A 25,612-nucleotide genomic window follows, 5' to 3' on the forward strand; every position below is an offset into this window, starting at 1 on the left:
GCTTGGTCCGTGCATGCTGAGTTCGGAGCTTTGAGACGAAGCCATCAGCCACATGCCTCTACAATGTAAGCCACGTCTGCCTCAGAATGTCACGTGGAAAGGTACCCACCGACCCCAATGGGTAATGTAATTACGCAAGGACCAGGAACAGCTATGCGGACCTCCCCCTCTCCCATGCAACTGGTGGTTGTGTATCCGTACCGGAAACAGAGCATTGAAGAGGAAGCTTGGCTTGCGACGAAAAGTAATCAATCTCTCACGTCGCTAACATCTGCACCACCGAACGCCCTCGCATCTCTTCCAAAAGGGTTCTATATTCTTCTTCGTCTCCGCCAAGTTGCTCATCGAAATGGCCTACTTCTTCGCAACCCCGGTCGATATCGACATCGTCCTTGAAGATGCCGACGATCGCGCCATGGTCGACGTCAAGCTCGACAAGAACCGTCGAGAGAAGGCGCCTCTCTTCATGGACGGCGAATCGGTCAAGGGGGCCGTGACCGTCAGACCCAAGGATGGCAAGCGACTAGAACATACCGGCATCAAGGTCCAATTCATTGGCACCATAGGTAAGGCAGCCAGTCCTTGCTGCACCCATTAGACTGCGTAACACCTCGTCTCACACATCCTTTTTTTTTTTTTCTTTTTCTTCTGCAGAGATGTTCTTCGACCGCGGCAACCACTACGAATTTCTCTCCCTCGTACAGGAACTGGCGGCCCCGGGCGAACTCCAACACCCGCAGACCTTCGACTTCAACTTCAAGAACGTCGAGAAGCAGTACGAGTCGTACAATGGCATCAACGTCAAGTTGCGATACTTTGTCCGCGTCACCGTCTCGCGGCGCATGGCTGATGTGGTCCGGGAGAAGGACATCTGGGTCTACAGCTATCGCATCCCGCCCGAGATAAACTCGTCCATTAAGATGGATGTCGGTATCGAGGACTGCCTGCACATCGAGTTTGAGTATTCCAAGAGCAAGTATCATCTTAAAGACGTCATTGTTGGCAGGATATACTTCCTGCTTGTCAGATTAAAGATTAAACACATGGAGCTATCCATAATTCGGAGGGAGACCACTGGCGCCGCGCCGAATCAATATAACGAGAGTGAAACGCTCGTGCGCTTTGAGGTTAGTTATGAAGAACCCCCTCCCCTTTCTTCCCCGCGGGCCCGGAAACAACAAGGGGTGCTGTTTTGCTTGGAAGAACATGCTCGGATGCTAATTCTGCCTTGGGAAGATCATGGACGGCTCCCCGTCAAGAGGAGAGACCATCCCCATCCGACTTTTTTTGGGCGGCTTCGACCTCACCCCAACCTTCCGAGACGTCAACAAGAAGTTCTCCACAAGATACTACCTCAGCTTGGTCCTCATTGACGAAGGTAAACCAAGTCTCTTTCCCTCCCTGCAGCTAAATGCGCCCAAATTCTCGACTAACCACGATAACAGATGCACGGAGATACTTCAAACAGTCCGAAATCATCCTCTACCGCCAAGCACCCGACGCTGTGACTACCAACCAGCTAACACCCTCTGCCCCTGATAACAGTCGGAATAGGATTGAATCAGTACCGGCGGCGTAGTGAATGATGGTGCAGGAGACACTCGTTGTTTTGGTGTCCAAGGATGCTGTGTACAATGTTTTGCGTTTCTTTCATTCATTATATCCTTGGCATGGGCACGGCGTTGGCTTTGATAAATGGATTTGCCCCTTGGGCATCGTCTCTCAGAAGAATAACAGGCCAGACCTACAAACAAAACTTATTACCCCAAATCCCATTTTCGTCCACGTTCGTCGGGTATCTAGGCTCTCCGGCGGGTACCTGTTGTTTTGTTCGTTTGGTTTACCGAATGCAATCATTATGCACCGAGATGAAAGATTTACAGAATATCCACGACTTCGTCCCCTGCCTCAAACCCAAACTGATTATTCTGGATCGCCGTGATCCTGTCCAGCTCATCCTGATACTGCTTGCGCAGGTCAGCCAACGTGACGACCTTGCGCTCGGCCTGGAAGTCGGTTCCCCGGGAGTTGGGAGGCGGAAGCTCCTCCAAGAAGATCCACGCTTGCTTCGGCTCAACACAGCTGAGCGCATTGATGAGCAGCAGGTACTGCTTCGTCACCGGAGTGTCAAGGGTGTCCTCCCCAACGAACTTGTCGCCCTCGCCCGCGTGCTCCAACTTCTGCAGGCGATCCATCAGTACCGAGGCCGCGCCCCTATAATCGTTGTGGGCGATTCTCCACGAATAGAGGATCTGATGATATGGCACCCCGTTGACGACATCCATGGTACCCTTGCATTTCTGAGCCAAAATGCTGTCGATTTCGTCCTGTAGACCAGGGAACGGGAGTGACACCAGATCGTTGGTGTAATGCGACTCGCACATCCTATCCAACAACTTCCGTAGGGATGAGTTCCGCAGCGCCTTGTCCTTCATAGATAGGAGGCTAGAATGGGCCACGTCGAACCGGGAGGTGGCCGTGGCAGCATTGAACTGGCGGCTTAGCATTTCGGACCTCACCAGCGCAGCCTCCTCGCTAGCGTGAGAGAATTGCAATGCGAGTCCTGCGAATTCGATCACGTAGGAATAGGCCCTGGCCCTCTCAAAAAGGGACACGATGTGACAGAAGTACCTAGATGGGCCCTTGTGAAGAAGGTTCCATTCGGTATCGTCCAAGAGACCGCTGCTATGTCGATCCAGAGATCGATCGTTGATACCTGGACAGAAATTAGCATCGCAACGGACAGCAAGTAACATGATGGTAAGATGGTAAACTGGTGAGCTGGTGCTATGGGATGGACGTACTCATTCCGACAGCCGCTTTCCGGAAACTGACGGCTGCCGAGGCGTAGTCTTTGAGCGCGAGGAAAACTCGGCCTTGCACGTATACGGCAAAGGGGGTCTGGTCGCAATAGGGAGCAAGTTCCAATGCTAGGTCGGCCCGGTTACTCCGGATCAGAGAGCATTGGATAAGGGTTGGAGGCACTTCAATGTCGCTGTCGGCAGCGCAAAGACTGACGACGGCCTCGGTAAGGCCGGTAGAAAGGGACTCGCCGTTCGCATCGGGGAAGCCCAGGAGGTGGCCAATGTTATCCTCAAGAGCTGTTATCGCCTGGCCCTCGTCGTCCTTCTTCTTTGTCACTTTTGGAGAGCCGTTGGAGATGGATCCTGATCGTTCTCCCCTGGAATGTAGAGGGACTGTGAGTTCCGTCCCCGCAAGCCAGCGCAGGAGATCCAACCTTCGAAGGCAGTCCAGGTACTGTCGGAACACTGCTCCGACATCCAGTCGTTTATGAAGCATGTCTTCCTCGTCCTCCCAATCGAACTCCATGTGGATCAGTAACAGCAACTGACTCAAGCAAATCCTCCACAGCATGTCAACCATCTCCTCAACTGCCTTGACAAGGACCCTCTTTCCGAAACCGGTCAAAGGGTGGCGGACATTTCGATTCCTCGAGTCCATGTCGGGGGAGAGAAGGTAAAAGATCTCGCCATATAGATCCATCGTGACGAGCCCGAACTTGGGGCCAAAACTATCCGTGACCTGGGCACAGTCCTCGTCGCTAACGCTTCGCCAGAAGGACGTAGTATCCCAGATGTGTTGGAGACGTTCGTAGTCCGTCCGCGCCGTCTCCTCGAAAATCTCCGAGCGTAACGCCGCAGTGCAGAGTTGTACCATGGCATCCGGAAACGCGTCCAAGAACCCTAGACCGGTGGAGAGCAGTGTGACAGCCTGTTTGTCGCCCTCCCCTGGGCGGGCCAGATTGTGGTACAAGCGCTCGAGACCGCTGCAGTCACGGATGACAGAGAGAGAGTCAGCGCACACCACCCACGGCAAGCCGTTGTGAGGGTCAAAATCTAGAGAGATCGCCTCGCCCCGCTGCTTGTCTAACTCGAGGAGCAGCCTGTGGAAACGTCGCCACTGAATCTCCCCGCTGGCTCTAAACTGTTCGTAGCCCATGTCGCTCGACGAGTTCCGATCAAGCGTTGCGCCGAACGCAACGACGGAGCAAATCGACTCCGCCAGTCCTTTGTGGCTCCTTGGCGTCTCGTCCTTGGCTGCACCGAGACCCTTCTCGTAGATCAACAAAGCCGTTTCCAGTGTCGTCTTAGTGAATCGGCCAGGCGCGAGAATGAGACGTAGCCATTTGTCAGTCACGTTGACTGGATCGCTGGGGCCAGAGGTTTGGGGCGGTTCGGTCGAAGTACCAGTAACGACCGACGCCCAGCCGTTGTCCCAGCTTTCTGCCATATTCTCTCGATCCAAATCCACCTCTTGGACCCGGTATGTCATGTTGTTTTTCCACAAGGCCCAAAGCTGAATGTCGCCGGCAGTAGGGGTGGATAGCGCAAAGTCGGCCAGAGTCCATACGTCAGAAAGCGAGGGTGAGGATGGGACAAAATGGACGTCGGGGTAGTTGTCTTCGACATAGATGGTGTCCGCGTCGTGCGCCTTGATGTTCCAGAACTTGAACTCTCCAGTGCCAATCGGAGAATACACAGCGCACGTCCTCGCGCCTATGGTGTTTCCAACGACCCGAAGAAGATTTGTGTGTGACGGATCAATGGTCCATTTGCCCACCTCTTGCACGTTTCGTTCAGCATTCAGAATGTCGCCCGTGAAGAGGATTTGGCCCGTGTGGAGGTTCCATATTCTCATGCGGTGGTCGAGGCAAACGGTAAAGAGGAAAGATGCGCCATCCAGGCCGAGATCTGTGGCCTGCATCGATGTGGCGGCGTTCAACTCCATATTGACCTTGCCGTGCCAGACGGGCGACTTGCCCTGAAAGGGGATTAAGCTGCGTAAACCCTGGGTCCAACTCTGCGCATTGTAAATCGTCTCCTTCCATGGGCTCGCCATGGCTAAAGAACATTAGCTAATGACATCGACGAGACGCTGGGTACGTTATCAGGTGAACCGACTCACAGTCAGCGGATCTGTTCCTGTCCAACCTCACGAGGCCTCCATCGTGAAGGGCAATGACAACTCGATCGGAGGTTGCGGCGACCATTCGATGGGGATGTTTGAAGGTGAATACTGATGGCAAGTAGACCTTGCATGCTTCTCCCGGGTTGGCCTCGATGGCAGTCCGCTTTCTAAAGTAGTCAGGCCGCAAGGTGAAAGAATAGAGGTAGTTGGACTGGTCGAGGACAAAAATACTCAAGGCATCGTGTTCCCGAGGATCCGCAAAGGCGACGCAGGACGGCTGGATAGGGCTGGCAAAGCGAAAGTTGAGAACCAGCGGCGCATCGTGGTCCTTCTCTTGCCTACAGACATCGATGGCCCGAATGCTGAGGACGGAATCGTCCTCCAACACCCGCCAGAGAAAACTGCGGGGCGCATCGTGCCATTTGCGATGGAACACCGAAGAAGCTCTTGCCAAGTTCTTCAGCCTGAATGTGCCTTCTTCCTCGTTCGCTGTCTTTTCGGATGTCTGTACTTTTCGGGACGTTGTTCTTCCGTCGGTGGGGGAAGGAACTCGGATGTTGACGACTAAGGCCGAGGAGGCGGTCTCGAGATTGATACGAGTCTCCTTGAAGAGATACTGCGTGTTCCGGGAGTCCATCCTGGCCCCATTCGTCGCCATCCAGTGGCAGGGGTTGACTGGTGGTTGGAGTGTATTGGCGCGATGTTGAAGTTGAGTCCTGGGTCAACGAAGATAGATTCCTTGATAATGAAGGAACAGCCCTGTCGCGTTGAAGATGCAAAGCTCAAAGAGATATGCAAATGAGAGGGCGCTAGTCCCGAAATGGTAGTAAGCTTCCAGGTTGTTTACGAAGGGCACAATATACCTACACGTACAGTGAGACAAACCTCTATACACTGTCCACCGGTAGACACCAACTAATTAAGCTGCGAAATACAGGTAAAAACTCCTGGCAATATGATCTCAAAGTCGAATTACAAAGGTGTGACAGATGACAATGATGAAGGAATTATGCACTTTTCTTATATATGGTCACTGGCTGGTTTTGCCTTGAAACACCTGGCCATCAGAGTCAAGGAAGGCGGAGCATGTGAAGAAATAAAGAATATCGCTTTTGGAAGACAAGGGAGACGGACATAATACCGTTTTATAATATAATTGAAACTATAAGAGCATACGCTAGCCCCAGAATAACGCCAGCAAACCACATCATTCCAGCTATCCCGACGCCGTACCGTGTATGATGCACATATCCGTCTGCCATGGTTCTCTTCTAAACCCACTAAATTCAGTCCTTCTCCAGATCCTTCGGGCTGGGATCGCCAATTCCGTCCTCATTGATGGCAAAGAGGCAATCACTCTCCGGTAGACAGGGGCTGTCGTAGATCTTGGCAATTCGCGTCTCCCCTCGGCCCTTCTTCAAGCTGATACGTGTTGTACTGGCATGGGCGATGATGTTACCTCCAATGGGCTTCTTGGGGTCGGGGTTGAACATTGCGGACGGTCCACCATCAACCTGAGCGACAACCTGGTTGGTAATCACAACAGCAATCCCAAACTCGTCCGCGAGGCGTTGGAGGGTCCGCATAAACTTGGCCAGATGCGTCTGCCGGGAAGACAGCTCTCCACGGCCGAGGAAATCCGTCCTGTAGAGCGACGTGGCGCTGTCCACAATGAGTAGGGAAAATCGCGTTTCACACATCATGGCCGATGCTTGCTGGAGCAGCTGGAGCTGATGATCCGAGTTGTAGGCACGTGCGTATGCCACGTTGTCCAAGACCTCCTCTCCAGAAAGACCGAACCGGTTGGCCACGGCTAGCAGCCGGACGGGACGGAAGGTACCTTCTGTATCGATGTAGAGACATTTGCCCTCGCCTCCTCCCATGTCGAAGGGCAGTTGGCATGTGACGGCCAGGGTGTGGCAGATCTGACTCTTGCCCGTCCGGAATTCGCCGAACAGCTCTGTCACTGACCCGGTCTCGACACCACCGGCGAGCAGAGTGTCGAGCTGTTTCGAACCCGTTGTGATGGAGATTAGTTCGCTGCGTCGCTGATGCATCTCAGTCGCTGTCGTGAATCCCATGGGAACAAGCTTCGACGCTGTATGGCCGTGGTATTAGCAAATTAATCGCATTGCCGCACGAAAACCATGAGAGAAGAAAAAAGAAAGAAAACCCCCCATACCTTCGGCGAGAATTTTGGCAGCCTTCTGCTCTGAAATGCCCTTGATCTGTTCCAATGTCCGTCGTGGAGTATACGCGACCGATTCGACTGTATTAAATCCACCATCGACCACAAGCTGGATGTCTCGTTTCGTCAAGCCGGCGACACCCTGTAAACCGAATAAGTATCCGCAATTGTTTGGAATTTCTGGGCGTGTCCTACCTCGAGAGCAGAAAGGGGTGTCGGTGCACCAGGGCCGGTCATGCCACCATCACCCGCATTGTGGTTCTCATCGTATTCCTCGACTTGGGTCATCTTCACACCTGGTAGTTGTGACTCTCGAAAATTTCACAAGATTCTAAATAGCGGAAAGAAATCCAATGGCCAGTCTTGCGTGGCGAGATTGAAGGAAGACGAACAACACAGGTGCAGCAGATGTGGTTTAGGCAGGAGTCAAACGCGGGGAGTTGTTGACTCCACCACTCCAGAAATTGGCTACGCGTCAGCCCAAGACGCCAGATCACGTGATTATCGCGTCGGTTTCAAGGCGAAAACCAAACAGCGGACACGTTTACGTTATCCTTGTTATTAAGAGATTAAGAAGGGGAGGGCGGGGGGGGGGGAAAGGCGGGGAATCGATTCCAGGGAAACACCATGAACCGAAGGCAAAAAAGACATGCACGAGAAACAAAAATTCTCCGAACCCAGAATCGAACTAGGGACCTTCGCATAATGGTTACTGTCCTGAACATGTTTGCTCAGGGCACAATTACAGTGCGACGTGATAAACCAACTACACCATTCGGAGCGAGCGATACTGTGTAGCTGCAAGAGTTTTGGATATAGGGGACGAGCAATCTAGTGCCGTCTGGCCCTCGGATGCGGTGCCTTCGAGGTAGTACGACTTGCTCCACCTTGCGGCATTTCTTCTTCGGACACTCCTCCGTAACGACTCCATAGACGAGGGTTCGAAAAGCAGAACGATGATAAACGACGAGGATAACTAATCTACATGGACGACGGGAGAGGAAGGAATAGCCCAGGGAGTATGTTGAACGTCTCTCTCAGCAGCACTATTGCACATACCATGTCAATGCTAGCTCTTTGGAGAGAAAGATGTTTGCATTCCATTAACCCTATTATACAGCGCACCCTTTTTGCTAAAAACACCCTAGGTCCTTCTTATGACTTCACTGTGTTTGAGAAAGGAATGTAATCGACAGGAGAAACCCCTCACTTAAAATGAAAGCAAACTAGAACAAACTAACACCAGCGCCAAGCAACGGTAGCTTTGTGTGAGTCGTATCGTCATGTCGGATTAAAACAGTACAGCGATGTAGGGTGTTTTCTTTTTGCGTCGAGTCCCAGCTCCCTCCGCCCGTTTACTCGATGGCAATGCGGCGGCGAGCCTCGTGCTTGGGAGTCTTCGGGACGCGGACATTGAGGATGCCATCCTTGAGACTAGCAGATACGCCATCCTGTTGGATCTGTCCAGGGAAGTTGAAGGTGCGAGAGAATTCGCCAACGGTGCGCTCGGAGACCCAATACTTGGCCCGGTCCTGCTGCTTCTTGGTTCCCTCCGACTTGGCAACGGTTGATGGAGTCGCCTGCTCGCTGGACTCCTCTTCAACGGATGCCTGGCGAAGCTTTGGCTTCTCGCCTCCCTCGGTGATGGCGCCGCTCATCTGGGTGTCCTCGACCAGGCCAGCGGGAGGTGTGCCGGCGGTGTAGGAGCGCTCAATGCGGCCGCGGATGAGCATGGTGTGCGGGTCGGAGAATTCAATCGAGACATTCTCCTTGGAGATGCCTGGCAATTCGCCGTGCAGCTCGTAGGCATCCTCGAGTTCGCGAACATCGAACTTGGGCTGGAAGGCGATGTTGCCCTTGCCCCGGGTGGTGTCTCCTTGAGAACGCGTGTAGGTGTCGAAGTCATCGAGGAGACGGAACAGCGGGGTGAAGCTGGTATCGGAGCCGTAGAAGTTACGAGGGAAGTACGCCATTTTGTCGTTGTTTAGAGTTGTGAAGGGTCTTGTGTGGAGTGTGGTGATTGTGGTGGACGGCTTGAAGGTGCGGCGTGGAAGTCTCTTTGGAGTGACTTTTCTCGCGATGTGCATGAAACTGAGTATGAAGCTTGTGGGACGCTTTTTGTTTGCTCGCTCCTTCTGAGTGCAACGAGAAGACCTGGGGATGGTTCTGGGGGGCCTGCTTTATACTCGTTTGCTGGCTCATCGTACCTTCACGCACCTTCTTGAAACCCCGCCGTCGAAGTCAAATCGAGGAAGCTTCGGATGCGACCAGCACTTTCCAGTCACCCCAACGGGGACCTCGAAGCTGCATTACGCTTCTAGAAGGCACGATATCATACAAGAAGCTACTATGAAGTCATGACGGTTGGATGAACACCTCATCATTCATCATGCAACGTGGAACTAGACAGAAGACTCCAGAAGGTACCACTAGGACCTTCCTTCCGTTCGCACACTGGGTACGTCTTGCTGCGACTTCGTGTAAGAAACAAAGTCAAATTGAATGAAAACACGCCCAATTGATGATATGAAGCTTCTAGAGTTTGCCGCATGTCTTACGACTATCCAGGGTATCATGGGCCATGCTGTCGATGCTGTGAACTGTTGTAACGGAGTAGGTAGATTGCCTACCTACCTAAGGTACCTTAGCTAAGAGGTGGTTCGTCTTGAAATGATGAGGTATGATTGGCTTCTACTGTTCGTTGATGGTTAAGCCATCGGCTTGAGATACCGAGGTACCATGAAACTCATATTAAATAGGTAGCTATTCAAGTAACTACATAACAAAAGATACCTTATGACTCCGTACCGACGAGCCAAAACTATGACGTCAGCGTGTTCTCCCACCGTTCTGCCCACGGCATGCAATCGGATGGTGACAACGATAATTACAGGATGAGTTCACACAAACATGGTCAGACAACTTCGTAGCACAATACGACGATGGTATGCTCCTCGTCAAATTGATGGCTTGACTCTGATCCAACCGTTGTCGAACGTAACAACTGCGGGGCCATCTAAACTAATAGCCGATTCGTTATTCGGCGGCGGGCCCTTGGGGAAAGTCTAGTGTCATGAGGGCTTTCGGAAGTTCTGCATAAGAAATGTGTCACGACCGTCCACGTCATGGAACTAGTTGACTACACACGTAGAGAGGTGGCTAGGTTCCATCTCACACCCAACACCCGTAGCTCGCACGGTAGCACAGGGACCATCCCATCCCTTCAGTGTCGCAACCGTGGCCTCAACCGTGGTCTCAAGTAGTAAGTAGGGCGAGATACGACGAGGGGAAGGAAGCAGGCCGAGCCATGGGATGTGATTAGCAACATTGAATTGACCGCATAATGACCTGCAGTGCGCCCGCATATCCAACCACCCAGCCCTGTCAGTAGGGTGGTCGCATAGGCGGATATCCTGCCACCATGGTCATGCCAGGCTGCGCCTTGGGAGGAACCAGCCCTGGACTGTGTACACGATTAAAAAGTCCAATCAGTCTCCGGCCAGCCGACGGCTCCAACTCGGTGCCGTCCCTTGCAATCTTCACTTCCCGGTTCGAGTTCCAAGGGTTCCGCAGGCCCCGAGTCCGGTAGAAAGGCAGCCTGGTCGTTGACAGCCACTCCAGTCTGAACGGCTTTCCCCACGTCTTCGCGTTCCCGTCCTCCTGGTCCCCAGCCTTACTGCTGCCGACATCACTCCCTGCTTCGTCGTCTGCGCTGTCCGAATCCTCGTGTTCCGCTTCCCAAAAGATCGTCCCCCTTGCCGAGTCGTCTATGACCCTCCCCTTCGGCGCGAACTCTGTCGCTTCGGTGGGAATCGCTTTCGGCAGGTCAACGTCGTCCGTAGCCTGCGATTTCGGGGCAAACTCGATGGCGGCAGATGGATCGTCGTTGATAGGGGAGGTCATTCGCGCGTATCCAAAATATTCGCCGGACTTGTTCGCAGAAAAGACAAGGTAGACGTTATCGGCAGACTACAAAGTAGGTCAGGAGGTCTGAAAATTCGCATCGTCTCGAATACATATGACCACTCACAGAGTAGGCACTGTTGAGGGCTTCCTCGTTGTGCGACTGTGTTGCCCAAATGCCAGTCTTGACGCTCAATTCCAAATCCTCGACAGTTAGGCTCTTGAGGATGAAAAACTTCTCTTTGTCTTTCTGTGCCGAACCATCGGGTTCCTCGGTCTGCTTTTGGTTGCTTTCCGTCGACGGTGTGGTAATTCCCTTCGTAGTATTTGTTGTTGCAACAGATTCCGCCGGTGCCTCGCGCGGGGTTTGACTCCCAGAGGACGCTGCGGGACCTGTTGGGGCTGTCATGCCTGTGGCTCCTTCGACCGTGCTTTTGCGAAGACGGCTGACAAGTCTAACCGATTGAAACCTGGAATCATGGATTTTCTTCTGTGCCTCCGCACATGTTTTCTCGTCTTTGAAATTGGCAAAAGCGCAGTTGCTTTTGGATATAAGAAAAAGGGATTCGAGACCCGGTCCCTCCTTAGCAACGTGATGGACGAGGCTCATCAAGTCCGTCTGGGGAGGCAGATTCCCTATCCATATAGCGTGGCCTATCTATATCATCAGCGAGGCCTTCGGAGAGACCTGCAGTTAAAGGAACGTGAATCTCGTACCGCTTTGTCGTGGTTTTCGGGGCGGGCCGCGTACAGCCCCTGGTCTACCCTCTGTTGCTTCTTCGCGTCCCATTAGCTTCAGCCCCGCGAGCGGGAGACTGCGACGTATCTTACCACTAGGTTTGGGTCCAGAGAGATGATTCGATTCATCCAGCTGGCGGTTCTCCCCGTGCTGAAATTGCATCATCGCCCCCGTTCCGAAGCTCTGATGCTGCACGACAGGACTGGGTATGGAATGAGGTGGTGGGAAAGCGGCAGCAGGGACGGGATAATAATAACCACCCCCTATGTGGCTTGGATGGTGCTGGTTGACCACCATATGGGTTGGGTAATAGCTTACATTCAACCGAGGATGCGGCTGGTGTGTGGGGAGAGCGCCTCCGTAAAACGGATGCGCGTGTGAGTGTGGCGGTTGGTAGTAAGGGTGGACTGCCATGGGTACCGTCGAGTGATGTGCGTATTGACCAGGCATATGCTGTAATACGGGAGTAGATGAGGTTTGAGGACCAGGTCGTTGCTGTTGAATCCCTGGAGGGTAACCCGGTCGATAACTGCTAGCTCGGGGAAGAGCGTTGGCCATCCCAGTCATGTTCAGAGCCCCTGAGGGGCCGTGGTCGGGAGGCTGAGCCATGGCGGCTTAAAGACGAGAGTAAATACAGTTTGGTGATGGCGTACTGCTGTTGCTGTTAATACCTTTTCCACTGGCGGAGCTGCGACCATATCACCCTTGAGCGTTCCAGTCTGCTAGGGGGGAAGTCTGTCTTACACGTACATGACTACAAGTCGCGCTGAAGACTTTGTCTGCGGTTATCGGAGAGATGGACGGGGGGAGCGCATCTCCCATTCGTGCCGCGAAGATACCTACCAGACGACAAAATAGTCTTCACAAAAGTTCATGTCGTATCTAGTCGGCTGGTTGTCCTCCAACAGCCAACCCAGGCAACGGAAAGGCAGGCAGACTGGTGTCACGGCCGAATTCCCAAGCACGTCGTCGGCTCGACTCTGCGCAAGCAAAGCCTAGTGCGAAGATGACGGAAGTCCAAGTAGAAACGTAGATTGTCTTCGTTGGAACGTCGCAGTCGAGTGGTACCCTCGCTCCAGGCTTGTTCGCGTTGGCTGGTCGCGAGGATAGCAATGAGGACAGTGTCGAGATTTATCACCTGGTGAGGGCAAGTCTAGGCGTTGGATCTCGAGGAAAGGTAACAAGAGGTCGGTGATGAAATGACAAAAATGGCGGTGCCGGCCACCAGGATTTGAAGAGCGAGTCCCTTTGTGGGCGGGTGGATGCTCTGTACTCGCTCGATACCTTTGGAAACCCTGCTGCCCACAACTTCGAGAAGACTTGCAGGGCAGTTGATCTTGAGGGCTGACCACTAATGGGCCGGTGGGCGATGGGACCCCCAAGGCCACGACTACATTAGACGGGGGGGGGGGGTCGAGTGATGGGACCCCGTCTACCGGAGATAGTAAAGAGTGGGATGCCGACGCAGAATAAGGGGTAAGAGACAGAAGGGACCAAAAAAGAAAACAAAAGAGAAAAAGAAAAAGAAAAGAAAAGAAAAGAAAAGAAAAGAAAAGAGCCTCCCCTACGAAAGGTCGCCACGCCGCAACTGGATTCGCCGCCCTATCACCTGCTATCAACTCTGCTGTGCTCGGATCAGTGTAATCCCCCGGAACGAGTTTGTTTTCGACCAGTCGGATTCAGGGCACAAAAGAACTGGACAGGGGACCGACCGAGACTTCAACTTAGCGAGCCGTATGCGAGCCGAACCAAGAGCCTAGAATGGGGAACTGCAAGGGTGGTATGTAGGTATGTAGTGTACATGTGAGTCTTGTAAGGGCTAGGCCATCGTCACCACACCTATGGGGAATCCCGGATGTAGGTGGAACAGCCAATAACGAAAGTGAGGTCGCTGAACAGGAGCCTAAAACGTGTTGACGGTTGCTAGCTTAACGAGGACTTGGAGACTTCCTGGACAAGTGGGAATGAATGCTGGGTTATCAAGAGTAGGTTCGTTGCTCTTGGGTAACAGAAGGGCGACCATGTTCTCGGGTGGCAACAGAAGACCGAGGATCATTTCTTCGTACTGATAGGCAAGCACGAGAAGCAAGTTGGGCTGGTATAACCAGCAGTGTAAGTGTGGCTTGGTGGGCCGCTGACCAACTCCTAGGAGGGGGGCACAAAGTCCGGGTGACAAACTCGGGGGGAGAGATAATTTAGTTGACGGGGAAAGGGGAGGGAAAGGGGAGGGAAAGGGGAGAGAAAGAGAAACGGGCATGGTCTCGCAGCCAGACAAAACCTGCAGGGCCCTGGCTCGGGGCAATGCCAGCAAGGGCCAGACCAAGTAGGGCCGGACCCATCCATGGACGAGGCGGCGAAAGAATAGTAGGCGTGTAGACGAACATTATGCTTCAGGACAGCGTTGGACGCCAAAGGCTAGGTAGACGGACGGCGCCAGGGGTTGTTGGAGGGACGCCGAGAGGACGATCCACGAGAGACGGGGCGACAGAAAGGGGGGACCGCCGGCGGCGGAGGAGACTCCAGGTCAATGGTGGATACCTGAGCTTTTGTATCTCTGAAGTATATATACTTTGTCAAGACACGCGTCACATTTAGCTCAGATGCGGCAAGCCACACCAGTAATAGCCGCATCCTTGCTGCGGGCGATACCGTCGGGGCGAGGTACGGAGTACCTACCTAACCTTAGCCACACTTGGTGTACGTACGAAAGTACGGAGGAGTGATATGTAGATCAACAGCAGAGGTAATTAGATAGGTAGGTAGGCAGTTACCTACATGTGTAGATTGAGATTTCAAGGGACCGTTGCAGAGTCGGGTGTAATAATTGGTGTGCGCAAGAACCGGTCGGAAGAAGGGACTTAAGGAGAACCAGCAAATAATTGTCTTGACTACCTTAAATTTGAAGTTCAACGGTGGTGATGTCTCTACCAAAAAGTCACAGGAGATTTTGTTCGTCTGTTGGTGTTTTTATCGGGATTCGTACCCGAGAGTTAAAAAGAAAAAGAAAGAAAAAAGTGCCGGGGTCTAGGCCGACAACCCCGGGAAGATGACCGCCTGCTCCGTTCGGGTCTCTAATAGGTACCTACTTATCGTACCGTAGATACCATGGTGCAGGCACGAGGTCTGGACCTAGCCCGCGGACTAGGTACATAGGTACCTGTATAATGTACACCACTGTACCTTACCTTACCTACCTATGTACCTTAAGGAAGAGCACGCCCTGGACCATTGCCTAAGGTACCGTACACTAGGTAGACAACCTCTGCGTGTCGCATCTGAAACCTCTCTACCATTGCTTATAACATCGACTTCGTACATATCGTATACGTGTATTCGTAGATTTCATATGTAGGCTGCGACCATGTTCGTGAATACCTACCTTAGTGACACATCCGCCCCGTCCCTGGTATACACGTACTACCTTATCGAAGTTTCCAAACCTGGAAGATACCGTGGTAGACGTATGATGAAATAAGGTACGTAGCTTTCCAAGTACGAAGTGCTTCGTACAAGTGTGCCCTACAAATGGAAAACATGTCCATCTTCAAAAGATACCTTATATTTTGCCACCTGAAGCCGATTTGCTTCTGTTCCAAGGCAGGAGGTTCCACCGGGAGACTTGAGATGACGCTTGCACTTGTGGAGCATAGTACGTACTGCCTCTACGTATGAGCACGAAGTACCTTGAATTATGTACCGTAGGTACATACGAAGAGCGAGGGAAGACATATTTTCCATACTTCGCAAGTATCGCGAGAGTACAGGGTACACTCATCCACCGGGATGGGATTGTTGAAATCTCGATTCCCAATCCTGGGTTTCCCATATTAATCACCCGGACCCCACTCCTTACACGTACAACTCCTCCTTACAGAACCCCCTGGTAATAACCCCTACTAGTACAGTGAGTGAGCAAAAGTTTCGGGAAACCCTAAAGTAGAATGCTTCGAAGCTTTTGGGGAACACTTTTCTATCAGGGCAAAACCATGTTATCTTGCAAAAGAAACGAATCGCTTGATATTTGATATATGCCGAAATTATTGCTTACCCACTGTACGTGTACTTTGTACGAAGAGGTTGCCTCCATTTCCCACACCAAATATAGCGAGCCTGCTCCGCGGTGGAAGATTTTATTACGGCAATCTCCAGGTCAATTCCTCTACCTATATATTTATTTGGCTGGACCCCAAGGCAGGCAGGCCAGGCCCTGGATAAGACCAGACCAGGTCAGACCGGCAATTTCCATTTCCAGGGGCCCAAGGGAGGCCGGACGGTTTCCTCCGGAACCTTAATAAATGTCACAAAAAAAAAAAATTTAAAACCCCCTACCTGCTGATATCGTAAGGTAAGTAGCTGCGTGGTGATTAGATTTGCCTCGCGTGTACACTAATTAATACGTGCTATTCTGCGATGTACTTTGGCCGAGTCCTGGACGCTATGTCCATGGAGCCCGATGTTAAAAGGGTAGACGCGCCGGGCCGAGAAGGGCTAACATCTGCGAAGCATTTGCAAGGGGGAGGTAGTTAACATATTAGTGCCTACCAACGATCCTGAGTACATAGAACTACACTATGGGGACCTGTTGTCTCGAGTTGGAAGTGCTGGACTTGCCACTGAGAGGGGTTCTGCCGATCTTTCCTCTACCAGTCCCGACTATGGTTTGTGGCGTTACTCGATATTTCCCAACTTGCTTGCTCAAGAGTTCTCTCTGAACGGTGCATGAAGTCAGTCGAGTGGGACTAATAACGGGGGTTGGACATGCGGTCGTCAAACGGTTTTCGTACGGGTATCATTCTGCGCCTCTTGGCGCGGTGTCCCCTAGCCTGATCCAATAGCTGTACACTGTGAGTTCGGACAATTCCTTGGTTCGGAACGGACCCCGCGGATGTTCAGACAAGCGCACGTAAGGACGACTACACGTGTACTACGGATCGAAAGTAGTACTGCGTACATCGTACCTATTGCCTGCCCAGGTGCTGGTACTGAGTAATATTACCCCGAATCTTCATCTTCCCAAGTTCGAAACGAGAAAGACTAAACCCCCAAAATGCTGTCAAAATGCGATGCCATTGGCACCGTTTCTCCGGTAAAAAATATGTTGGGTATGCGCCCGGATCTCATGTGTCAGTCCATGGGAGTTCAAGTCATCAGTTAGGTCCAGGACTTTGAGCCGAGCTTGGTCATCCATCGACATGTCGGTTGAGGTGAGGCTTTCCTCTATCTGCCTGTACCCCATCTGTTACATGTTTTGGCTCAGTTTCCAGGTCGGCTTGTCCAGCGATCTACTCTGTGAGCCTGGACAAGGCTGGTAGGGTTCTTCCCGTGTCTGGTGTTATTCGTCGCTGTCCAGAGACTGATAAAAACCTTCCAATCCGATAGCGACCGATTCAGAACCCAGCCAGGCCGACCACAGTGGTAACCATCTCCTAGCTCGAAACTTAACGCAATGCCTGCAGGCACCTTGATGCATGGGGCAAAAATTGCCCGGTCTTTAGATCCCATCTTTAGGCAGGTCAACTGTTAAATCCATCAGTTATGGGCCGCTCTGCGGCCTGTCTTGGCGGCCTTACTGGTCCTGGAAACTCTCTCGTTGGGATTGCATTGTTACATCGGCGTCAGCCGATGTTGAGAGCTTCGACCTTTGCAGGGACCTATGAGGACGCAATGTATCACGTTGCAGCCACACCGTGCCACGACACAACTATTCGTAATAATGCTGCAGCTGTACACGTGGACTTGGCCGTCTCCTGAATTGCCATTGGATGGCGATCGATGAGGCTCATGTATGGCATCCCTTTCTCCTTGCGAGACATGTCGTACGTAGCTTATACACTCCAGACGGCACGAAGCGGAAGTTACTTCCAGTCCCTTGGACGAGCTCATCCCGCTCGGAACCAGTGATAGTAGAGCAAAGGGGCAGCGAATCAATTCCAAGTTTCAGGTAAGAGTCCTTACAAGCTTTCCGATTGTCCATGTCCGATATTTGCGAAATGTTTGGAAACTTAGATCCCGAGGCAAGGGTTCGCTGTGTTCTGTTCTGCTGTCGAAGACCTCTATTACCCGAATAGTTCCGTGACGGAAGTTCAATTTGATCGTTCCTCAGCCGCCATGACCCACAGCAACAGGACCCTAACACAGCGTTCAACGGTTCGATGAAATTACTACCATGCCTCACATATGTTATACAGCGAAAACGGGTTCCTGCCCTCCCAACGTCCCTGCATCTGCACTTGGGCAGAACGCTCTAATCCCTCTTCAGCGGCAGAAGCACCTCCTCGATACCGTCTTTGGTAATTGTCATCATCTGCAGCCCATCACCAACCTCAATATGGCGCTCCACTGCGCCATCAAACGCGTCCTTGACTAGAATCTCAGCATCCCGGCGTACCAACGGGACGACTTCGCGCTCCTTGAGATCATGACCGGTGCCGCTGCCGGGAACGTATTGGTTCTTGAAGTTGACTTGGTTATCGAGGAAAGGAGTGATAAGACTGGCTGCGGCACCGCCAGCGCGGCATTGCTCTCGCTCGTAGCTGCCAACGGGGTCGTACGAGAAGACGGCGCCCTTGCCTTCTTCGTCCAGACCGCCCAGGATCGCATGGACGTAGTACGGAAAGAAGCGCTTCTGGTATAGGATAGTCGATAGACGCTTCGCGCAGGCGGTTACGCTCATGGGCTTGCCATGGCGATACCGGTAAATCTTGCAGATGGCGTCGAGGCGATCCCTCAGAGCCTCGCCGTCGGCGGCGAACCCTACCACGGAGAGAAGAATGGTAGCATCGTCCTGGGAAGAAGTTGTTCCGCCGATCTTGAACACCTTGGGAGTGTATCTTGAGTTGATGCTGTAGCCGGAGGTACTACGGGTATCGCCGGCGACGATGGTGAAGTCGGCGCCCGCGATCGCCAGGGTCGAACCGCCGTTGTCGGAGTAGCTGAGGAAGTGTGTGTTAGGTAATTTGCCATCGTAAACAGAGTACGCTCAAGCTTACGGGTTGAAACGGTGTTCTCTGAATTCGCCGTTGGCAGTCCTGGGCGCATCGGAGAATGAGTAGTTTGGCCCGTTCATCACGGGGTTCTGGCTGAACATGGCGGCCATCTTTGCGGCGTACTCTTCGGAATCCTCTGTGCAACTCTCGTGTCTGTACAATTAATCAAAAGGTGGTGGCCGTAATGGGGGATGGTATCGTTGGGGAGTCGGAGTCTGGTTGATGATGAGGTTGGTGAGGCTGCAACGCAAACGCGTCGTCAAGCTGGGAGCCTTGCAATGTACGGAGTACTCCATAAGGTAAGGTAATGGGCTGACTGGGAAAGACCGGGGGTAGCCCATATGACTAATCTTAAAAAGTGGATACCTACCGAGCAACCCGGAAACGGGTTTGGACGCCTTGATCACCCGTAGCTTCTGAGGACAGCCCGTGGTAGAGTCGATCCGTAGGACGCGTCGTCTTCTTTTGATTCTCTCGCGTCCTCGTGGTCTTACCTTGTTCTCCTTTCTCTTTATGTATTCGCCTTAAGATTGACTTCGCCATGTCACGCGACATTCGGCAGCGAGCGCTGCAGAAGATCGCCGCGTTGTCTGCTGCCAGCTCTACCACATCTTTCGACCGATCCGACCTTGACCGTTTGGCCCGCGCATGCCATACAACAAGCAGGCTTTCGCCTGTAACCAATGGACACTGTTCAAAGCAATCGTCTTCACTTGGCAGGGTGCCAATGGTGAATAGTATCATTATTCCGATATTTACCCAACTTAGACTGATGAACCCCCCATAGACTATTCGCGAATTCGAAGTCCTCCTGGCTCTCTGCAAGGCTGCCCCCGCCGTCAGGACCGGTCAAAGTGCCCAAAGACTGGCCCACCAGTTAGCACCGTATATCCGCGAAGCGCACGTTCAGGTCTTTGTACCGTCGCCGTTCTTTAAGAAAGTCGAGCCGTCTCCGACCGAAGCCTTCGCCTTCCATGTCACTGCTGCCTTGTTGTCCCTCGGCTCCAACTTCCATGACTTGGAGGAGTCGGTCTCGGATAGTATTTGGGCTTTTATTAATGCATGGGGCCATCTAGCTGGTGCCGTATTGCCGGCCAATTCCGACGACAGCGAAGACCCTAGCCTGGAAGATGCGATACAAACGGCGACTCTTGCCGTCTCCCTCATTGGCTTTCTCGACGCTGCCTCAGCACAGGCTGACTTTTGGAAAGCGGGTGGCAGGCTGGCTTTGATCCAGAGAATCAGTGGACTGCTGTCAGAGCCGTTTCTAATAGCCGTCGAGACGGCATTTTCAACCATACGGCATGCGCATAGCACGGATCGCCAGACTAAGGAGTGGAAGAGATATGTCCGCCATTACTCCGCCAGTGGACGGCCTCTTGGAGCTATGCTCCTCCAGAGGAGCGTCATGTGGCTCCTTGTCGCCGGCACCTCGCTCCTGGTCACAGAGCCAACCTTGCTCAAGAAGACGCACATCCTCGACCTCCTCTTGACAGGGAAAAAGGACCTTCGACCCTCTTCACCCCGTAACCGTGACGTGGACTTGCGCTCGCTGGATTTCTATGCTACTATGGCCATGGACCAGATGAACTACCTTGAGGCTAGCGCTGATTTCATTAAACTCGGGTCGCCCTTGGACCAGAAACTCGCCTTTACCGTCAAGTCAGCTGCCTTGATCAGCTACCTCAACTGCCTATTGCTAAACGAAGATGCAGCCGATGCGGACCTGCTCATGACATGGCTAGAAGAGGCATTGGGAGATCCACTCCAGATGGCCGATGGGGTCCTAGCTTCTGTTATTCTGAAGACGTTGGCTCTGATTTGTGTCATCTCGCCGACTTATGCTACATCTGTCAGCCGTCTTTTACCCAGGTTTATCGTCCAAGCCGGCCCCGACTCGGAGACAGTTGCCATTGCGTCCAAATGTCTCGCTCACGTTCTGCAGAGGCTTTCTCACGATGCGGTCATCACTACGCTGTATACACTCGGCAACGTTTTGAGCCCCGGCTCAGACAGGACTCTGACAAGCGGCGCCAACGGGGGCGATATGACCGCAGACGGCCTGGGTGCGGTGTATCTCGGGAGGCATTCGGCTGGTAGCAGCATCTCCCTCCAGGTCCATGGCAAAGAAGAGACCTCTGTCGTCTGGAAAAACGTCATCCAAGCCGTATGTGGCATCGCCGCTGCATGTGACGACGAGATGATCACGGCCCTGGCGCAGTCCATGCTGCTGCAGAAGCTTGACAAGATTGACCCTGCTATCGATGCCCGCATTATCACTGGCGCGGCTGCGCTTGCTTTAAAGGGCGGGCAACTTGAGTTCCGCTCCCTCTTGAAACTGTACTCCAAGATGTCTCACACTGGTGTTGTTGAAAACAGGACATTTCTTCTCGATGCCGTAAGCGCGACTCTTTACTGTTCATTCTAATCCCAGATGGATGGGAGCTGACTTGTGAGCTAGGTGATGAAAGCCCGGGTTCGTCTGTCCACGAATCTTCGGAGAGGATCGCCTCTCTACGATATCTACTGGGAACATCTCCTAGAGAGCATCCTCTCGATCGGCGACGTTCATCGGTCTCATCAGATTAAAGAATCCGACCTCCAACTTGCTGCCCAGGAGATTGCTCAGCTGCTTCGGCCGCTGGCTGTCCTTATGTCAACAAACGACCTCGCCTTCAACTCATCTTCGGATGACGAGTCTCATGCGATGCTCAGGGACGTCTGGTTCAACATCGTTGTTCACGGTCTCGCCGCGCAGACCGACCTTGGGAGGCAATATCTCGACGAACTTCGTCTGATGGCTATCCACTCGCCGCCCCTGGTTACGGAGCAGCGTGGTGAGCAGATTGAAAGCGATATTGAGCTCAACACTGTTCTCCGTCGCGGGATGAGTTCCGAGAGAGAGGCCTTGCAGAAGAAGCAACTCATCAATTTGGTTCCTACCAAAGCTGGAGACATAAAAGGGCTAAGCTACCGCAAGGTCATCTTCTTGCAATCGGCCTACCTTGTCGAAAGCCTACGCGCGGATTCGGGAGACTGTACAAAAGTGATGTCGTACTTCTTGGAGCCGAGCATGCACCGGAATGATGTCCACAACACCATGGAAGAAGTAGCGGCCGCTGTGGTTGATAGGTATCTCCGCAAGACGCTTGCAGGGAACGACTCGAGCTTTTCGGCACAGTACGCTGCAGCTCAACTGGCCACCATTTTCTGCAATTGTTGCCATCGGATTGAGCGAGTGCAGCAAGCGGCGTTCGTCTGTGCAGACCGCATTATCAAGGAAGTGCCATCCGCTCTGTGCCATCGATCTTCCCTCTTTGCACTTCTGGAGCTGCTGTCTCTTATGTGGTCTAGTTGCGTAGAGGCTGAGACGGATATGTATTCTCCGCGCTCCAACTTTACGTCCACCTTGGGCGATGTGTGGGTCGCTCTCTCCGACGATTACGACTTCCGCCGTCATACGCTCGATGCCCTGTACCGCAAGGCCAAACAATGGGTATCGGGTGTTATCGCCACCGCCCCCCTTGATGTCAAGGGACTCCTTCAGACGTACCTGTCTGAGTTCAACGACGGGGGGGCTTACGGGCATATCTCCCTTGGGAGATCCTTTGCGCTCGAGCTGGCGTCACTCATTCCATTTACGGACCACAAGATGCAGTCCTTGGATCCCGTCGGGAGTTGCAACATCAACGATGCTTCAGATTTCGTCGCTCAGTATACGACACGCCAAGAATATCGATATGGCGAGACGCTGCCTGACCGTGGCACCGAGCTGGTGAGCTTCATGCACTTGAATCGCAGCGCATCGTTCACCCAGTCATCCGTATCATCGGCTTCAGAGAGTACCAACGCAGCCACAGCGCTTGCTCACGTTGAAGCACGCCTGAAAAGCAAGAAAGCTGCGGGCCTCGGCGAGGTCCGCGACATACTGCGGCGTGCCGCTGCTCTCCTATGTCGCACTAACCGTGATGAGTCTGATGTGGCTCACTACCTCGTGAGCATTCCGTTTACCATGTTCACCAGGGAGTCTGTCAAACTGGGAGTCTCGCTGTGGCTCGGTGTCATCAATGAAAATCCGCGGCTGGAGCCAAGACTCCTGTCTGAAATTGCACAACAGTGGGAATTCACGATACAACGAGGGCTTGGACTATTTAGTCGAGAGTTAGCGTAGGTTTCCCGGCCGTTTGCTTCATGAGACACTCGAACTAACTTGGGCAGACATCCCGATCCGTTTTACCTCCGCAAGGAATTAGCTCCTAGCGATCTCGAGGGGATTGCGAGGCACAAGCAGCACGTCCACGACGTCTTATCCCCCCATATGCGCCTAATCCAGTTCTTCGGTAGCCATTTCAATGCCACGCGTCTGGGGAGTCCCGACATCCAGCGGATCTTCCTCCGACTGCTCGATTTTACCCTCCAAGCAATTCGGACGTCAACGTCGCATCCCATGGCTAGAGAGTTGAGGTATCAGATCGTTCTCTTCGGACTGAAGGTCCTCCGTTTCTGTACTACGATTGGATTGGTTGCTCAGTTGCGGCTGAAGGATCAGCTTCTCTCCGCCGGCCTCAGCTGGTTCAAAGCCGCGCCGAGATGGTCATATGGCAGCAACAATCTTCAACTGAAAACTGAACTTCGACTTCTTTCGGACGTTGCGGCCGCACTGAAACAGGTCTCGCATATTGCGACGGACAGCACCGGCAATACTCGTTCTCTCCAGGCCAGGGAACAGCTTTTGCAACTGCTCATTGAGAACGAGTACAATCGTCTCTCCGTTTGGGTTCACCCCCTGGAACCTCACAAAGCCCACACGCTCGGTCACAACCCTCATAAGACCTCAGTAGAGGTAAGGCTAGCTAGCTCCTATTGTCTTTTCGAGAAGTTTGCTGCTGACTCGACGTAGAATGCTATCGCTCCTCTCGTCAGGACTGCTTGGGCAGAAGATCCAGCGATCGCTATTGAACTGGCAACGATATTCCAGATGCCACGCATCCATAAGGAAGTTCGCTGGCTGCTTTTGAATTTTCCCGCGATAGCAGTGTCCGACCCAGAAGCCCTGCCCATTCTCTTAGACGGCGCGCTGCCTGAAGATGTCAGCTTTCAGTTGAAGGTAAGCCATCCACCAACTACACACACACACACACACACACACACACCAAGACCAGGCTGACAAGGACAGTACTTGCTATTCTGGGCTCCTGTAAACCCAGCCACGGCGGCAACGTACTTTCTGCCGGCCTACCGGAATAATCCGTACATGATACAATACGCGATGAGGGCGTTAGAGAGCCATTCCACCGACGTGGCCTTCTTTTACGTCCCTCAAATTGTGCAGACGCTTCGCTATGATGCACTGGGATATGTCGAACGATACATTCTGGAGACGGCCCAGTTTTCGCAGTTGTTTGCGCACCAGATCATTTGGAATATGAAGGCGAACGCCTACAGGGACGACGATGGGACAATCGTGAGACTAGACCCCCAAACCGCGTTGCCATCTTTAGGCCTACATGATACTGACAGTAAGACAGCCGGATGACATAAAACCGACCCTGGATACCGTCATGGAAAAGATGGTGTCGAGCTTTAGTGATGTTGACCGAGACTTCTACGAACGAGAGTTTGCCTTCTTTGATGAAGTGACAAGTATTTCAGGAAAGCTGAAGCCCTTCATCAAGCGACCGAAGCCCGAGAAGAAACAGAAAATCGAGGAGGAGCTGCGCAAGATCAAGGTAGAGGTTGGAGTCTACCTGCCTATCAGCTCGGATGGCGTTGTCATCGGTATCGACCGCAAATCCGGCAAACCACTACAGAGCCACGCCAAGGCGCCGTACATGGCGACCTTCCGGGTCAAGAAGAATAAAGCAGGTTCGGCACAGGGTGAGAACATGCTGGAAGAGGCAGGGAAGAGCGGCAATCAGCCCAAGGACGACCAGACGATCGAGGTTTGGCAGTCGGCCATCTTCAAGGTCGGCGACGATTGTCGGCAGGACGTTCTCGTCTTGCAGATGATCAGCGCATTCCGGGGCATTTTCCATAACGTCGGGCTGGAGGTGTTTGTGTACCCGTACCGGGTCACGGCCACTGCTCCGGGGTGCGGTGTCATCGAGGTGCTGCCCAACTCCATCTCCCGCGACATGCTCGGCAGGGAAGCCGTAAACGGTCTATACGACTACTTCATCTCCAAGTATGGCAACGAGGACTCCCTCCGATTCCAAAAGGCCCGCAACAACTTCGTCAAAAGCATGGCCGCCTACTCGATCATCTCCTTCTTGCTGCAGTTCAAGGACCGTCACAACGGCAACATCATGATCGACGACGCCGGTCACATCGTCCACATTGACTTTGGGTTCTGCTTCGACATTGCGCCCGGCGGCATCAAGTTCGAGCGGGCTCCCTTCAAGCTCACCGCCGAGATGATGGCCGTCATGGGCGGCTCCACAGATCACCAGACCTTCCAGTGGTTCGAGGAGCTCTGCGTGAAGGCGTTCCTTGCGAGCCGCCAGTACTGCGAGAAGCTGAGTCAGATCGTCCTGCTCATGATGGGCAGTGGGCTGCCGTGCTTCAAGCCGGAGAGCGTCAAGCACTTCAAGGAGCGCTTCGTCTTGGAGCGCAGCGAGCGTGAAGCCGCTGGGTTCATCAGGGACCTCATCCGGAAGAGTGCCGACAACTACTGGACTGGTATTTACGACCAGTTCCAACTTCTCACCAACGGGATTCCCTATTAAGCATGTCGCGTCAACCCTGATCCATTCTAAAATGCGACAGGTGAAGACCAGCTTAGGATTACCAACACCTTCTCCCATTCCTTCTGTCTGTTTCTATTTTCTTCTCCCTCTCTTACATTTGAGTAACCCGTTCAAAAACATA

General features: G+C 52.9%; 7 protein-coding genes and 1 non-coding gene across 8 annotated transcripts; 2 read left to right on the top strand and 6 right to left on the bottom strand.

Moving 5' to 3' along the window:
- Positions 1-188: 188 nt before the first annotated feature.
- SODALDRAFT_335189 (vacuolar protein sorting-associated protein 26) lies at positions 189-1,882 on the top strand. The gene is made up of 4 exons (XM_028612390.1): positions 189-566; positions 655-1,127; positions 1,237-1,378; positions 1,446-1,882. The coding sequence occupies exons 1-4, from the start codon at positions 350-352 to the stop codon at positions 1,577-1,579; spliced, it is 966 nt and encodes a 321-aa protein (XP_028464778.1). The 5' UTR covers positions 189-349; the 3' UTR covers positions 1,580-1,882.
- On the bottom strand, positions 1,523-5,661 carry SODALDRAFT_314701 (hypothetical protein). The gene is made up of 3 exons (XM_028609265.1): positions 4,927-5,661; positions 2,805-4,862; positions 1,523-2,716 (listed from the first exon to the last, which is right to left on the bottom strand). Exons 1-3 carry the CDS (start codon positions 5,585-5,587, stop codon positions 1,878-1,880), a joined length of 3,558 nt encoding a protein of 1,185 aa, XP_028464779.1. The 5' UTR covers positions 5,588-5,661; the 3' UTR covers positions 1,523-1,877.
- Positions 5,662-7,785: 2,124 nt separating this feature from the next.
- Positions 7,786-7,898, bottom strand: SODALDRAFT_t153. Its single transcript has one exon. It is a non-coding gene; the product is annotated as a tRNA-Tyr (tRNA).
- A 222-nt stretch (positions 7,899-8,120) lies between these two features.
- SODALDRAFT_335193 (HSP20-like chaperone) lies at positions 8,121-9,479 on the bottom strand. The gene has a single exon (XM_028612391.1). The coding sequence runs from the start codon at positions 9,088-9,090 to the stop codon at positions 8,473-8,475; it is 618 nt and encodes a 205-aa protein (XP_028464780.1). The 5' UTR covers positions 9,091-9,479; the 3' UTR covers positions 8,121-8,472.
- Positions 9,480-10,501: 1,022 nt separating this feature from the next.
- SODALDRAFT_280695 (hypothetical protein) lies at positions 10,502-12,368 on the bottom strand (the record flags this gene model as incomplete). Its single annotated transcript, XM_028608251.1, has 4 exons — positions 10,502-11,086; positions 11,148-11,674; positions 11,738-11,797; positions 11,852-12,368. 4 exons carry the CDS (start codon positions 12,366-12,368, stop codon positions 10,502-10,504), a joined length of 1,689 nt encoding a protein of 562 aa, XP_028464781.1.
- Positions 12,369-13,598: 1,230 nt separating this feature from the next.
- Positions 13,599-15,488, bottom strand: SODALDRAFT_361824 (hypothetical protein; the record flags this gene model as incomplete). The annotated part of the gene is made up of 6 exons (XM_028614414.1): positions 13,599-13,662; positions 13,769-13,904; positions 14,011-14,147; positions 14,189-14,276; positions 15,330-15,389; positions 15,470-15,488. 6 exons carry the CDS (start codon positions 15,486-15,488, stop codon positions 13,599-13,601), a joined length of 504 nt encoding a protein of 167 aa, XP_028464782.1.
- A 2,232-nt stretch (positions 15,489-17,720) lies between these two features.
- SODALDRAFT_298714 (proteasome component C5) lies at positions 17,721-18,992 on the bottom strand. Its single transcript, XM_028608849.1, has 2 exons — positions 18,749-18,992; positions 17,721-18,691 (listed from the first exon to the last, which is right to left on the bottom strand). The coding sequence occupies exons 1-2, from the start codon at positions 18,853-18,855 to the stop codon at positions 18,004-18,006; spliced, it is 795 nt and encodes a 264-aa protein (XP_028464783.1). The 5' UTR covers positions 18,856-18,992; the 3' UTR covers positions 17,721-18,003.
- Positions 18,993-19,286: 294 nt separating this feature from the next.
- On the top strand, positions 19,287-25,470 carry SODALDRAFT_281380 (phosphatidylinositol 3; the record flags this gene model as incomplete). Its single annotated transcript, XM_028608283.1, has 7 exons — positions 19,287-19,475; positions 19,533-21,143; positions 21,207-22,912; positions 22,964-23,588; positions 23,646-23,852; positions 23,922-24,209; positions 24,274-25,470. The coding sequence occupies 7 exons, from the start codon at positions 19,287-19,289 to the stop codon at positions 25,468-25,470; spliced, it is 5,823 nt and encodes a 1,940-aa protein (XP_028464784.1).
- Between the last annotated feature and the right edge of the window lie 142 nt (positions 25,471-25,612).

Source organism: Sodiomyces alkalinus (assembly GCF_003711515.1).
Source record: "Sodiomyces alkalinus F11 unplaced genomic scaffold SODALscaffold_8, whole genome shotgun sequence".
NCBI lineage: Eukaryota > Fungi > Ascomycota > Sordariomycetes > Glomerellales > Plectosphaerellaceae > Sodiomyces > Sodiomyces alkalinus.